The sequence below is a fragment of the Ursus americanus genome, chromosome 3, assembly GCF_024610735.1.
Source record: "Ursus americanus isolate L20-20 chromosome 3, mUrsAme1.1.p, whole genome shotgun sequence".
Classification (NCBI taxonomy): domain Eukaryota; kingdom Metazoa; phylum Chordata; class Mammalia; order Carnivora; family Ursidae; genus Ursus; species Ursus americanus.
The window spans coordinates 27,343,670-27,359,350 of NC_142129.1; the positions used below are offsets into that span (position 1 = coordinate 27,343,670).

The following is a 15,681-nucleotide window of genomic DNA, read 5'->3' on the forward strand; positions in this document are numbered from 1 at the left end:
CACAGACTATGTATTTAAATAAGTAAACCACGACCTAGACAGAATTAAATGACAGAAAAAGTAACATCTGATAACTTGCTGACAGTGTCAACTCTTTTTTTTTTTTTATAAATACATGGTTTTATAAATACATGATTATCTCATTTGGTCAGTATTATTAGAAAGCAAAATATTTGAAAAGCAAATTTCTAGATTACTAAAAACAAACCCTTGAAATGTCAAAATATATATTCCCCTATTTTCATTTTTTACCATCCTTTAATATAATTGCCCTTCGTTTTTACCAGTTGTAGTTAAGATGCTCATTTTCCCTGTCCCTCCCGGCAGGCTCCTCATGGCCCTTTATTTCCCCAGATCTCTAATCCAATCTGTCTTCTGATTTAATAGATTCCACACCCTAAAATCTCACCTATTTAGTCTTGATTTCTGTTTTCCATTTCCACTGTTGGTGTCAAAGTTCATGTATGACCTGAACTACTGCAAAATGTTTTAAATTCTTCTCATGGTTACCTGCTTCTAACTATATTGTCAATAACTCTATTGTCAGGTGAGATGGCTGTCTGCCATGACAAAAGCACCTTGGGGCCAGGCTTGCTGTGCTTGGAGAATTTCCAACACTGTGGAATCTGCCTTCCCAAAGTAAATACCAGAAATCTACTTTCTCTGGCTTCTTAGTAGCAAGGGCACAGGTATGAGACCGGGCTTCTTTGCTTAGGCTCCTCCATGCAACACTTGGATTCCAAAGTGTGTAAAAGGAGGAAGGAAGCTCTATATATTCCATTTTGCTGGCAATTACGGCAAGAAGTCTGGTTCTGGTCACTATAGCATTGTGTGACACACATATAGTGTGTCACACATATAGTGACTAGTCACTATAGCATTCAGTGGCAGCAATATCTCAGATGGCCATCTTCAATGGAGCCAGTTCTGAGCATGATTTGGGGTGTCATTCTTCAAAGTAGCCTAGAGTCTAGTTCTTCAACTGTCTCAGGGGTTCCATGAATCACCCAGTATTCTTTCAGTAAAGTCCACTCTTTTTCTTACTCTTTAAGCCCAGAGTAATCATTCTGAAAGGTAAACCCAGTCATTGCATTCCCCTAGTTACACTTCTTCAGGGCTCCCTAGTGCCTACAGAATGAAGTCCAGATTCTTTAACTTGACATTCCAGGTTCATCACCATTTAGGTTCTGTCAGCTTTTCCAGCCTCTTGCCCTCCCATTCTCCCCATGCAGACACTGACCCAGGCATACTAAACAACATGCAAATCCCTCTATGTGCCGTTGTTTTTAGTGCTATACCCTTTGATTGGAATGCTCCTAATTCCACTTCTGTTTCACCCTGACCTTTATTCCCTACAACCCCCTTGACAGAGTTACGCATTTCCCCTCTTTCTTTCAGTTGTATCTTACATATCCGTATTTTAAACTCATCACATTGCAGAAATTGTTTAGATATTGTATGCCTTTCAAAGGCAAAAACTATGTGCTATTTATCCTTGTATACCCACTTCCAGCATAGTCCCCGATGCTTAATATGAGCTTTATATATCGTGCATGAATAGATAATAAATTTACATAGTTCTTTTAATTCACTCAGCTTCACCTCTTTCAACACCCCACCTATACCCTACCTACTCCAGCCAAGTGCTTTCCTAAGCATCTCTACCACTGGGGGCACCTGACATCTCTGTTCCTTTCTGCAAAGTCCTTCCTCTCGATGTCCTCTGGGAAGCATTTACGGTTAGCAAACCCGTTCAGTTATCTCCTTTATACTAAGCATTTCCATCCCCTTTCCCAATCCCCCAATAGATTGAACCACTACCTCTTTTGTGTTTAAACTGTCCCCAGGGGCGCCTGGGTGGCTCAGTCATTAAGCATCTGCCTTTGGCTCAGGGCGTGATCCCGGCGTTCTGGGATTGAGGCCCACATCAGGCTCTGCTGCTGGGAGCCTGCTTCTTCCTCTCCCACTCCCCCTGCTTGTGTTCCCTCTCTCGCTGGCTGTTTCTCTCTGTCAAATAAATAAATAAAATCTTAAAAAAAAAATAAAATAAATAAATAAATAAATAAACTGTCCCCAATGAGGTTTTTATCAGAGTCTCTAAAATACTTTCTTGCTTTTATTCACATGTCTGTTTCTCTTTAATATGATGTAAGCTTTTGGGGGACAGTAACCACGTCTTCTTAATCTTCATATCCCTAACTCTGACCAAAAGACCTGGTAAATGAAAGAAGTTTAATAAATTTTGACAAATTCCTTGAATGTTGCCACAACATATTTTCTAGTGAAAGATGTATTTTGGCCTTTCTTTTTCTTGGTCTTTCATCTCTTTCTTTTCTCTTATCTTTCCCCTACCTACTCTTTCATTAAAAAGTAATGTTTCCAAAGAAAGTTGGATTTAATATTTAGTTTTAGGGGATGGATGGATGGATGGATGGATGGATGGATGGATGGATGGATATATAGAGTGATATATAGATAGGATAACATAATAGAGAAAAAATGTATTATTTTAAAAATTACAAGGCACTGAAAGTTAACAGCTGGAGAAATTAAAACAAGCAGTTGAGAAATGAGAGAATTCAACAATTAAAATTTTGAAAGCGCAAGGCCCTGTCCTAACTCATCCTGAAACCTGTAGCCAAAATTGGCAATCTTAAATGCTTATCTGTTTAAGTTCCTTTTATGCTTTAAATCTTCCAATGACCCAAATCTTAGCAAATCCTAAAAAGTTTAAGTATAACCTGACCCTGCCTCTCTTCCAACTTGGGGAGCTGATAAGGGGAGAATTCTTTTCAATCAAGAGTATCAAACCCGTACAGTTTTCATGGCTAAGTATGCCCCATAGGCAAGATGTATGGGATCTGGCTGGAGGACCTCGGGCATGGAATGACACAAAGGGAAGGGGCGCTGTTGGTGGAGATGGAGATAAATAATCCTAGTAGCCGCACACGCAGAATGAGAGAAGGTAGGGTGAAATGCAGCCACGAGAAAGCTGGACAGGAAGGAACCAGAACTGAAATGTGAGTTCAGCGTTTTACAGAACTTTGTAGTGAATGGGGATCTACTTGGTCACTGGAAAATTCAAGATTGATGAAAGGGAAAGAAGTAAAGTTTCACAGCCACTTGCAGACTTCAGTGGCCCTCGGAGGAGTTCCAGTCCCCCCAATGGCAAGTGGAGAACTAAGAGAGAGCATGCAGGCATCTGTTGTTAGAAGACAGTTAATGTCTTACCCGCAGATCAAAAGAACTAAGGAATGCCACCAGAGGAAAGAGAAAGCTGAAAAATGCATTAGAAACGGCAAAGGAAAGAACACAAATTAGATGAAATAAAAGAAACAGAAATTCAAATAACAGCACAGATTTAAAAACAAAAAAACATGTCTTAAAAAGTTTTAAATTGAGTTGACCATTTATAGGTCTCTCATCCCTCTGTCTTTCCATTGGAGAATGTACCCATCCTGTACCAAAGCAGTTGGTCCTTAAAGCAGCCATTTCCTTGGGCTGATAAGTTGTCTACCGTGGGTCCTTCTAGCAGAAGCAACACTAACAGGCGCCAGGGCTCACTGCCAGGTGCCATCAGCCAGGCTGCACATGGGGGTGCAGGTCAGAGGGCCTTGCAGCAAACCACCATTGCAGGGCTTGTTGGGCCCCAATTTCTACGGTGGTGTTTTTACCAAGTTCTAAAGAGAGCTCCCAAAGGGTTCATTTGGGCATCTGCAAAGATTTCAGTCTAGAATCAGTCAAGGTAAATGATTCTACAGCTGGGATTTCAATTTATTTTCTCCCTTTTCTCCCTTTTCCCCCTTTATCTTTTTGTTAAGCTGAGTGACTTAGGCACTAATGTTTCTTCTCTTTAAAGCTGCTGCTAGTATGGTGATTTCATAGATCACCTCATTCAGATTCTCCCACAGGGGCTACTTTCAAAGCACTGACCCTGATCTATAATCAAATTCACTGCCTGTCTGAGTCTGTCTCCTTGAAGTAGCAGAATCCTGCTGATACTATAGTAAATACTGCTCCTCTGGAAGGGAACATTGTGTTTAAGTCCTGGATTGTCCCTTAGAAGTGGTCAGAAAGGCAAACATTGGGCAAAATCAACACTGCAAATTTTTCCCTACAAAAAGTAGATTATTTTGTTACTCTTAATGTATATTATTTACTAGTAAGGAATGAACATAGGATATACTATCGGGCTGTTTGTGTCTTACATTATGATGAGATGTTAAATTACAGTGGGATGGAGAGGTGACAAAGGCATTATCTTAGCATGACCATGGTTTGAGTCAGCTTTTATCCATTAAGCTCAGTTGCTCATCTTGTATAGAAGGATTTGAATTAGAAAACTCAAATGTCCAACTTCAGTTTGGCTTCTGTATGTTTAACTCATATTACTGCTGGAATAATAAATATATCTGCTAGTGCATTCCCAAGCATAATTCATGGTAGACTTAGTTTATATTCCAGAGATTGCTTATCAATGATATACAATAAACTGTGCTTCTCCTGCGATACAAGGATGATATTGACCTCTTGATTAGACCTGACTTTGACATTCTTTCTTAATTAATGGTGACAATTTGTTCTCTGAGTCATCCACACTCTGTGATTTGTGGCTAGCTAGGTATAGATCTATCCTAAGGGTCACAGGACAGAGTTTTAGTTGGAAGAACTATAAGCAGGATTATATTCATGCCTTCAATTCTGTTAGTATCATACTGAATCCATTGCCAACATTTAAATATCAGGAAATTTCACAAAAAAGATTATGTTACTGAGGGTATTTTTTGTTTTTTGTTTTTTTAAATCAGAGAAATCTGACAGCCTGGGATCTGTAGCATCTCATGCTAACAAACTGGCCCTGAGGACAGCTGTCTCCTCTAGTGGGCCGTCTACTTTTGATTTTACCAAGGTTCTCTGCTTGCTCTTCCTTTTCATGTTTGACGGTCTTGAACCCAAAGGCATTTGAGTTTGCAGTCCCTGCTTAAGGGAAGGACACTCACCTTAATTAAAGTAATTCCTCCTCTGTGATGGAGGACGCATGAATTTTGCAGGTACTTTCGCCACAACTGCATTTTATTTTCTTAATGGGATGAAGCTCTGTGGCCTGTGAGTCATCAAGTCTATCAGAATCATAAATAAAATCTCTCTCTAACAGAGACCATCTTGTCACTCAAACTAATATTTGACACTCAAAAATAGATTACTTTAAGTATTTAAAATTCTTAGTGAAATTTTTAGTTAATCTTAAGATTCTATGAGCTCTCAGGATTTCTAAAATCCTCTGCACCATAAACTAATCTACTCAGGTCAATCTCCATTCCTTTTGCCACCTCATTCATTCCCTTTGACCAAAACCCTCTCCGCAGACCCTCCAAAGATCTCAAATCTTTATTTTTAGACTCCATTTAACTCTCAGTTTGTGCCATGTTGAAGGGGACCACGTGATGTAATTGTCTGGGACAGCCCCAGAGTAATTATTAATAGCATCCCTTTTGTTCTCAAAAGTGTCCAGATTTGAGCAATAAAATAGATAGCTACCCTACCCTGGCTACCTCAATCCATAATGATTTCTGTTTGTGATTATCATAACATACAGAATGATCCCTGGTCTAGGATTTAACAATTATAATTTTCTTATTTAATAGCAGTCTTCTCTGAATGTGAAGAGTTCTTTTTATCAACATCAAATTGAATGGACACTGCTAAGTTCCTACCACCCATAGAAGGCAAATTTCTTTCTAATAACAATAATTTACTTCATATTTGTTTTCAGCACTTCTCCAAATGTGCTTTGGGGACTCCTGTGGGTCTACAAAATTCTTTTCTTTTCTTTTTAAAGATTTTATTTATTAATTTGACAGAGAGAGAGACAGCCAGTGAGAGAGGGAACACAAGCAGGGGGAGTGGGAGAGGAAGAAGCAGGCTTCCAGTGGAGGAGCCTGATGTGGGGCTCAATCCCAGAACACCGGGATCACGCCCTGAGCCGAAGGCAGACGCTTAATGACTGAGCCACCCAGGTGCCCCACAAAATTATTTTCATAATCAGACAAAGACATTATTTGCTCTTTCTTCTCTCACTCTCTCACTAGTATACAGTGGCATTTTCCAGAGGCAACATGACATGATATGGCAATAGATCGAATGCAGAGTCCAACTGTTTTCAGTCTCTAAAGAGATTTGCAAAAATGTGAAACAATACCATTATTTCACAGTTTTTTTGAAGAGTAAGTTTAGACTTCTTAAAATATATTATTGATGTTAGCCTATAATGGGGTTATTATTTTGGGTTTTGAACAAATTGCTAAACATTTAAATTTTTCTCAGTTGTATTTTCTAATGGCATATAGGAAGATGTTTAGGTAAGAGTATAGAGGAGTTCTAAGACTGAACGTTTGAGAACTGCCGACAAAGTGCTTTTATACTTTTCAAATAATTTCACATTTATCATGTAACTTTCAGTCGTTTTATCTTTTTTTAAATTGAGATGTGATTCACATGATGTAATGTTCACTCTTTTTTTTTTTTTAAAGATTTTATTTATTTATTTGACAGAGATAGAGACAGCCAGCGAGAGAGGGAACACAAGCAGGGGGAGTGGGAGAGGAAGAAGCAGGCTCATAGCGGAGGAGCCCGATGTGGGGCTCGATCCCAGATCGCCGGGATCACGCCCTGAGCCGAAGGCAGACGCTTTAACCGCTGTGTCACCCAGGCGCCCCTGTAATGTTCACTCTTAAAGTGTAAATTCAGTGGTTCTTCATATATTTACAAAGTTCTACAATTATCACCACTATCTAATTTCAGCATATTTCATAACCAAAAAATGAAACCCCAGACCCATTAGTAATTAACCTCCATTCTCCTCTTTCCCCAACCCCTGGCAACCAGTTATCTACTCTCTGTTTCTGTGGATTTGCCTACCCTGGGCATTTCATCTATATGTTATTGTGTAATATGTAGCCTTTTATGTCTGACTTCTTTTACTTAGCATGTTATCCAGGTTTATCCACGTTATAGTATTATCAGGATTTCATTCTACTTTATGACTTAATAATATTCCATTATATGGATACACCAAATTTTGTTTATCCATTCATCACTTGGTGGACATTTGGAACATTTCCACTTTTCAAAATTCCTGTAAAAAATGCTCTTGTAAACATTCATATGTAAGTTTTTGTGTGCGGACTTGTTTTGTTTCACTTGTATGTATACTTCAACATGGAATTGCTAGGTCATACGGCGACTCCATGTTTAACATTTGAGGAACTTCCAAACCGTTATTCAAAGCTGCTGCATGATTTTACATTCGCACCAATCACGTATAGGGTTCAGTTCCTCTACATCCTTGCCAACATTTGTTATTATCTGCCTTTTTTTATTGTAGCCACCCTAGTGAGTTTGAAGTAATATTCCATTACAGTTTGATTTGCATTTCTTTGGTGGTCAGTAATCTTAAGCATCTTTTTGTATGCATATTGGCCATTTATGTATCTTCTTTATGGAAATGTCTCTATGGAAATCTCTTGCCCATTTTTTAAAAATTGTATTATTTGTGTTTTTATTGTTGAGTTGTAATTCAAAAAAAATATATTCTAGGTACTACACCCTTAACAGATATATGATTTTTAAATATTTTCTCTCATTTTGCAGGCTGTGTTTTCACTTTCTGGATAGGTCTTTGGAGCACAGAAGTTTTTAATTTTGATGAAATCCAGTTTGTCCAGTTTTTCTTTGGTTACTTGTGGTTTTGGTATCATATCTAAAGAAAACAATGCCAGAGGTGTCAAGGGTTGGAGAAATGGGTGAGGTGGTCAAAAGATACAAATTTCCAGTTATAAAATAAATAAGCCATGGGCATGTAATGTACCACATTGTGACTATAGTTAATACTACTGTATTGTACATTTAAAATTACTAAGAGAGTAGATCTTAAAAGTTCTCATCACAAGGAAAAAAATTTGTAACTGTGTGGTGATGGATTTTAATTAGACTCCTGGTGACTATTTCTCAATAGATACAAATATTCCAAACCATTATGCTATACACCTGGAACTAATATAAATAAGTCAATTATATCTCAGTTAAAAGAATAAACTAGATAAAGCCAACAACAACATGAATGAATGAATGAATGAATGAATGAATGGGTAAATGAAGGAAAATAAATAAATGAACAAACGGATGCCAAATCTAAGATCACGGGTATTTAAACCAATGTTTCTTCTATAGTTTTAGCTCTTACATTTAGTTCTTTGATCCATTTTGAATTTATTTTTGTATATAGTGTGAGGCAGGGGTGCAACTTCATTTTTTTCCATATGGATATACAGTTGTCTCAGCACTATTTATTGAAAAGACTCTTCTTTCCCCCATTGAATTATCTTCTTCACTTTCATCAGAGTAGTTTTACATTTACCTCAATTTTCATTACTTCCAAGTCAGTCTTGACCAATTGCGTCTTTCACTCAAGTTCAAAGTGCACATTCCTGGACAGAGCACTGGCTGCCAGATAATTAGTGAAAGCATGTGACAATGAAGTCAATCCTGAGAGACAGTTTACTCAATGTCTATGAAACATCTTCCAGGATGAGTGATCACAGCAAACTGCTGGGTCTATGAAAAGATGAATGATTCTGTGTAAAATCATCTTAGTGTTTCCTTTGTACCAAATAGATTGGATTTCTTGAGGCTCCATATGGCAGTACGTTTGCTCAAAGCTGTTTAGATAGCAAATCTCTTGGCTATTTATTTGGATTGACTTTGGATAGTTTCTTTTATATTGTTAATAGTTGTTTTTTTTTTTTTTTTTTACTTTTAGGAGAAACAGAATCAAAAGTTAGAAATCTGTATATTTTTCTAGAAAATTTTGAGAATTCTACATTTCTTTGAAAGAAAAATTTTAATGTACATACTGAAAAGAAATTCTTTGACTATAAATCAGTTCTAGAAATATACAATGTAAGAGCTATGAGATCATATAAATCCTTGATTTTTAAAGGGAGAATAATCAAGCCTACAAAGACAAATTTATTTATTTGGGGAATGCCCACAGAGAAGTAATAAGGCAATGAGGAATGATGGTAGGAGATTATAGCTAAGGTCTTGAAAGAGCGGAAAAATCGAAGGAACTTTAAAACTTGCAGTACTAATCCAGATACAATACATATTTATAGAACTTATCTACTTAGTAAACAACTGGAGTGCTTCTCCCCGTATGAAAGAGTTGACCTATCAGCTATCATAATAATACATTAGCTAACCCAACAGGAATGAGGCAGCAAGATTAAGATGAAAACAGTTACCACGAGGCTGTGAGACCAAGGGAATATCTCAATAAGGATGAAAATCAAGTAATTGTCTTCCAGGAAAGTATGGGATGAGGGAATAGCAGACAACTGCCTTGAATGTTTTAGATATGGAGAGAGTGTTGAAGTTGAGAGTGATTAAATTGGCCATTGAAAGACAAATTTTATACATGGCCAAATCTTAGAATAATGCTCCAAGTATAAAAATAAAAGAATAAAATCAGAGTATAAAAGAATAAAAATCAGATATAGAGAATATGGGTTTTGGGTGGAGGGTACTCACACCCTTCCCCTCTGGCAACCGCCAGTTTATTCTCCATATTGATGAGTCTGTTTCTGCTCTTTGTTTGTTTGTTCATTTGTTTTGTTTTTTAGATTCCACATATAAGTGAAATCATATGGTGAAAGTGAAATCATATATACCACATCTTTATTCACTCATTTGTCATTGGAAATTTAGGTTCCTGCCATATGTTGGCTATTGTAAATAATGCTGAAATAAACATGAGGTGCATATTATCTTTTCAAATTAGTGTTTTCATTTTCTTTGGGTAAATAACCAATAATAGAATTACTGGGTTATATAGTATTTCTATTTTTAATTTTTCGAGGTACGTGCTTGGGTCTTTATAATTTCAGGTGATGCCTCCTTCCCATGAGGGGAAGGTCTGAGATCCATTCACTCTCTCAGCCTTGGTCCTTCCCATTCCAGGCTCTCTCCTTCTCCAGGGACCTCTGCCAAGATCCCCAAGTGGCTGATGCTGAGTCTGCCCAGGAGATAACATCCCTATAAGAGAAAAGAGAGGAAGGAGTGGGGAGGAAAAATACTAGTGGTTACCAACACTACTCGATTCATACTAACTCTACATGGGATCTCTTGGAGTTTATGGAGTCACATATATGCATTCACACATATTTAATACTGTTAACATTTATTTTCTAGAAAGTATGAACATTTCTAATTTTTTGAGTAATTACTGATGGGTAGTCCTTCTTTCTTTGGAGAAAACCATGATATAATAAGTATAATTACTAATACTTCTTAACCAGACAAAACCATAGTTTAAAGTATAGAGGAAGAACTGTTTACTGAAGTTGAGAGTAACTTATGTCTTAGAAAAAATGGTTTATGTCCTTTTTGGCATTTATGGTAGCCAAGGAGTAGAGGGTAGACATAATCAGATGTGTAACAAAAACTTCTGGGAAGGTAGATTTCAAAAATTTTTAAAGAACTGTGGATTTGTGCTTAAAGATAGGAGACCGAGGGGCGCTTGGGTGGTGCAGTCGTTAAGCGCCTGCCTTCGGCTCAGGGCGTGATCCTGGCGTTCTGGGATCGAGCCCCACATCAGGCTTCTCCTCTGGAAGCCTGCTTCTTCCTCTCCCACTCCCCCTGCTTGTGTTCCCTCTCTCACTGGCTGTCTCTCTATGTCAAATTAATAAATAAAATCTTTAAAAAAAAAAAAGATAGGAGACTGGACAATGCCATCCCGATTACCAACAAGGCAAAAGTCGTTGCTATTAACTATACATCAGTGAGTATGATGTCAATCTTGGGCCAGATTCTAGAATGGACTACATTTTACTAAAAGTACTTGTCTACTAAAAGAAGACAGTTCAGTAGACCTGAGTTAATGGGTATCCAAGAGCTGCTTTCTAATGCAAAGATGTTAACTTGAAGGGAAGTATCTGGAGAAAGGAATCTGTTGAATATAGTATCAATGATTTTAGATAAAAATATGGAGGGTACTATCATTAAATGTGTATATAGCATGTATGTGATGAATGACAGAAGTCATGGAAATTTAAAATGTGTAAAAATCTAAGATAGAAATTCATAGGGAAAATTTTCCGTATTTTTCAGTGTGACAACATAGGGATTACTAAGCTATACCTCATAGAAAAATATTTTGAACATTTATTGGATAGTAAGCTCAAAATGTTTCAGCAATGTAATAGGACAATGCAAAACAGACTCTGTAGTGCAGCTTGCATTCCTATAAGAACCACATGAGAACTGCTCCTGTCTGCCCAACAGCATCTGCAATAGAGCGCTGAACTCAGGTGATAGAGTTCAATACCTCTATTGGTCAGGGATAGAGAAAAAACTAGTTCATGCTTTTAACCTGAGATGAGTGCCCAGGATAGTGGAAAGACTTAAAGTTTGAAACCTGAGGAACAGTTGAAGCAAATGGGACAAAGGAAGACTTCAAGAATATAAAGGCTGTCATGCAGAAGAATAGCTGGATTCCCACCCCCACTAGCCCAATGATCCCAAAAAGCAAAATTTAAAAAGTAGTTGGAAGGTATAGGAAGACAAATTTTGGCTCAATCTCAGGAAAGAGAATCTAACAAAGAAGTGAGGGGTTACTTAAATGTGGAATGAGGGATGACTCATCCATGGTTAGAGCCACTCAAGAATGGGCTAGGGGCACCTGGCTGGCTCAGTCAGAAGATCATGTGACTCTTGATCTCAGGGTCATGAGTTTGAGCCCAAAATTGGGTGTAGAGATTACATACATGCATACATATATAAGTTAGGAAAAAAAGGGAATGGGCTAAAAAACCAAACAAACAAATGGGCTTTTCAGCACCAATGTGTCACAGGGGCCTAAACAATTTTCCAAACCAGAGATACTGAGATTCCCCAAATGTAGAGAAAACACATTAGGCCAAGACTCTTACTGTGAGAATTTCTACTTAGTTATTTTAGGGACTATGAACATGGAGATTGTTGTGAAAGATAACAGAGCAGTCAGAATTAGTTACCCTCCCACAGCACATGTCTTATGCTCTAAGCCATGTGGAGTTCTTGGCCGTATGCGTGGTGTCTTCCCCATTTGATGGTAAGCTCTCTTGTGGAGGCACCTTATCTTATTCACATCAATTCACTCACTTAGAAGGGTCCATTTTATTAGCCTCATTTCTTTTAAAATCTCCCAGAATTTAAACTACTCACCACTGTCATTTTATATCATGTTTATCCAGGCCAAAAGTATAAATTAAGCTGTGTCCTCATGGTCTGTAAATTAATGTGGTTTAACTGCACAATCTTATAAATCAAGAGGAAAATATTGTTCTGAAAATGTACCTCTGTGAATCTGTGGTTAAAGAAAATGGATGAAAATGTAAGCATAAATAACTTGTGAGAATAAATGTTGGTATCTTTCTTCATAAGGTCTTAAGCTGTCACAAGGCACACATTAACTTCTTATAAACAATGAATTTCCTCTATAAGCAACCATTTTGAACCCAAAGCTGCCAAACCCAAATAATAAAAGCCATGTGGTGAAGAACAGTGAATGCTGTAGCTATGCCAACAGAAAATTACTGCAAGAGGGCAGCCTGGCTAACTTCCTGTGTTCATGTTAATGACATAGTGTGAAATATTCTACACTTAGGTAAAAAATAACTTCCAAGGAAGATGGGTCAGTTTGACAGCCAACTGGGTTATATCAATGCCACTTACTTCCTACACTTAAAATGAAATCACTGTTAGGAACTATGTTAACCCTTTCTCTCTTCACTGTCATCAAGGACAGGAGATGTTCCAAGCTCAAATGGACAATATTTTTCGTGGTAAAAATGTTGGGAGAAATGCCAATGTTTTATCTATGAGAGAAAAAACAGACATAATGGCTGTGAGCAATAGTGAATTTCATAGCAGAACTGAGATTACCAGGGCAAAATTTTTACCTCAATGGTTTCTTCAAACTGGTCTCTTTGGCTATACCCAAAAGCAGTTTCTGACTGCCTGCTTTGAACCATAGGAAATCCTACTGACTTTACAAGAGGACTGAACACTTGGATAGCTGGGATCCTGTGGTCTGTTTCTGTGGCTCCTCAGCTTCCACTGCAGGGAGTCCTAGAATCAATCATAAGCAATCCTCTCTTTAAGTAGAGCACCTTAAACTCTGGTCTGCTTTCCCATCCAGATGCTGACAATACCTGCTACATCCAGGAGTCCTGGGTTCACCTCTGAAGACACTACGGGTTATCACAAGGATGACAATATTGTCTCATGTATGCAGACAGCTGGAACATGACTGTTACATAAGGTGATTGGGCAGGGGAGGGAGGAATGGGCAGGGAGCAGACGTAAACAGAGTTCTAGACAATTCACCTTTCTTTTCTATGGTATGCCAAGTATTCCAGAATGTCCTTTCTCTTCTTTCCTCCTTCTCCACTTTTCCCTCTTCCTCCCTCCATCCCTAAATTTTTCCCTTTCATTTCCCAGAGAGCCCAGGATAAATATACGGTCAGCCTTCGTCAAAGGGAAACATTCCTCCCACCCAAGTAGAGGGTGTGACCAGTTGTGTCTGGGCTGGAGTACTAAGGTGTTCTGGCAACTGTTTTTTTTTTTTTTTTTTTGCTGGAAATGGGTCCTCTTTTGGAATGTGCTTTGCTTCTCAGTTCATGGGAGTTCAGGTCCTCACCTCATAGGACACAGTTCAATCTTCAATGTTCAGTCAGCCATTTACTTCAGGGCATTGGAGGAATGATTACTGAAGTTGTGGTTAATAATCAGTGTACCAATTTAAGTGTTTAAGAGTTGCACAGGAATCTGGAGTCTCCAGGGTAGATTTTCCTTCCCACGTAATGACTTTATCCTTTTTATTAGGAAACAAAAATTAAAACTGATACAGTTAATTGGTGTGGGCCTGGAAATTTTACTATATACATCATCTGTATGTTTCACTTTCATCAAGAAAATTTGTCATCTTAAAGAATACAAAAGTGGGCCAGAGGAAATAAAAAAATATTAAAAATTACTAAGGAAAATGACCTCTAGATGCTAGTTAGGGAGGGAAAAAATTATCTTAGTTTTCATTCGGGGGGTATAGCTCAAATACAGTACTCAGAGAATAAACCGTTCATGGTGCAATGTCTAGAATTTATGGAATTTATAATGTAACCAGAATATATAAGTGGATATGCACCATGAGTGAGTGTCAGAATTAGGGACTTGTTGAAGCTTAGAAAAAAATGACTATGAGGAGAAATTCTGACCTGTATTTTTTGACTTGATAGTAATAATAACAATTGACTAAAAGTGCCATGCACTTTGAACTCTAAAAATTCTAAGAATGAAACTAGAAACACACAGTGAAAGCATTCTGACTTTTTTTCCTAGTTGAAGTGTATACTGAGTATACACACTTTCTTATCTGACCATTTACAGGTACATTTGCGATGGAGCAAATATTCCCCCATTAAACAAGCCACATCTCTTTGCAAACTTAATACGCAGTTGAAGAACTATTCTTATTTTTTTATTCAAATTCAATTAGCCAACACACAGTAGATCATTAGTTTCAGATATAGTGTTCAACAATTCATCAGTTTTGTATAACATCCAGTGCTCATCTTATAAACCATACTCTATCAGCAATGAGGCTAATTGGTTCTCATTTACCTATATTTGAGGTAAGTTTAGAGAAACTTTTCATGGAGTTTTCACTTGTCCCTAGCACCTTGTTAGGGACATAAAAGGGAGTAAATTAATGTCCCCTGTACTCAGAGAGTTTGCAGTCTTACTGAGGATTTAAGATTTACATGTATTATTAAAATAGTAATTAGTGTATGCCAGTTTATTCCAGGCCAGACTGTATCTTACAAATACCAAGTCAATGATTCTCAAATATTAGTGTGCGTGAAAACTATGTAGGGAGCCATCTAAACATGCAGCCATCTTTTGACCCAACAGGGCAGGGAGTCTGTACCTTCATCTAGCACTCCAGATTATTTGGATGTATTTGGCCCAATGAGACTCTTGGGTGGGTGTGTGGAAAGTCAGGAATTGTCAGGACAGAACTATAGAAGGCAGCAGATTTGAGATGAGTCTACAAGTCACACTTCAAGGATTGGTGGGATTTAAATATAGAGAAGGGAAGCATATTCTTGGAAGAGGGAAAGGCCTGAAGAAAAGCACAAATTTGGGAACAAATGTGGCGTAAGAAAGAGATACCCAGAAGACAAGGCTGAGGGAAGCATATAGGATAGCCACATAAAAGCTGGTTTCCATTCCCCTCAGACTGATTGTCTACACAACTTACTTATCCTGAACAGTCTAACTTCTTTATGAAGGTACTCAATGTACATACAGAAGGAATCTTTCTTTCTCTTTATGCTTATGCTTGGACCCGAGTTTCACATGTTATGTTCAATCATAAGGCTCAAGGAGCATAAAAAAAGCAAATCCTAGAGCTTCAGTTTCTAAGCCAACCAAATCATGTGTCTATATACAAATTCTAGATCTGATGATTTAGTGTTTAGTGTCACATTCATAGTCATTATGGTAGACATATGTCATAGTACAAAAAAAAATCATTGCCTTAGGAACCAGAAAGAACTGGATTTACATCATTATTATATCATG

At 37.7% G+C, this 15,681-nt stretch overlaps 1 protein-coding gene across 1 annotated transcript in view; it reads left to right on the top strand.

Annotated features, from left to right (window-relative positions):
- The window catches only part of IQUB (IQ motif and ubiquitin domain containing), a 192,587-nt gene extending 178,982 nt beyond the window's left edge, over positions 1 to 13,605 (top strand). Inside the window, exon 13 of the mRNA XM_087860852.1 lies at positions 13,238 to 13,605. Within this exon, the coding sequence (XP_087716978.1) occupies positions 13,238 to 13,348 (111 nt within the window). The 3' untranslated portion in view covers positions 13,349 to 13,605. The remainder of the gene's footprint in view (positions 1 to 13,237) is intronic.
- Positions 13,606 to 15,681: the final 2,076 nt, after the last annotated feature.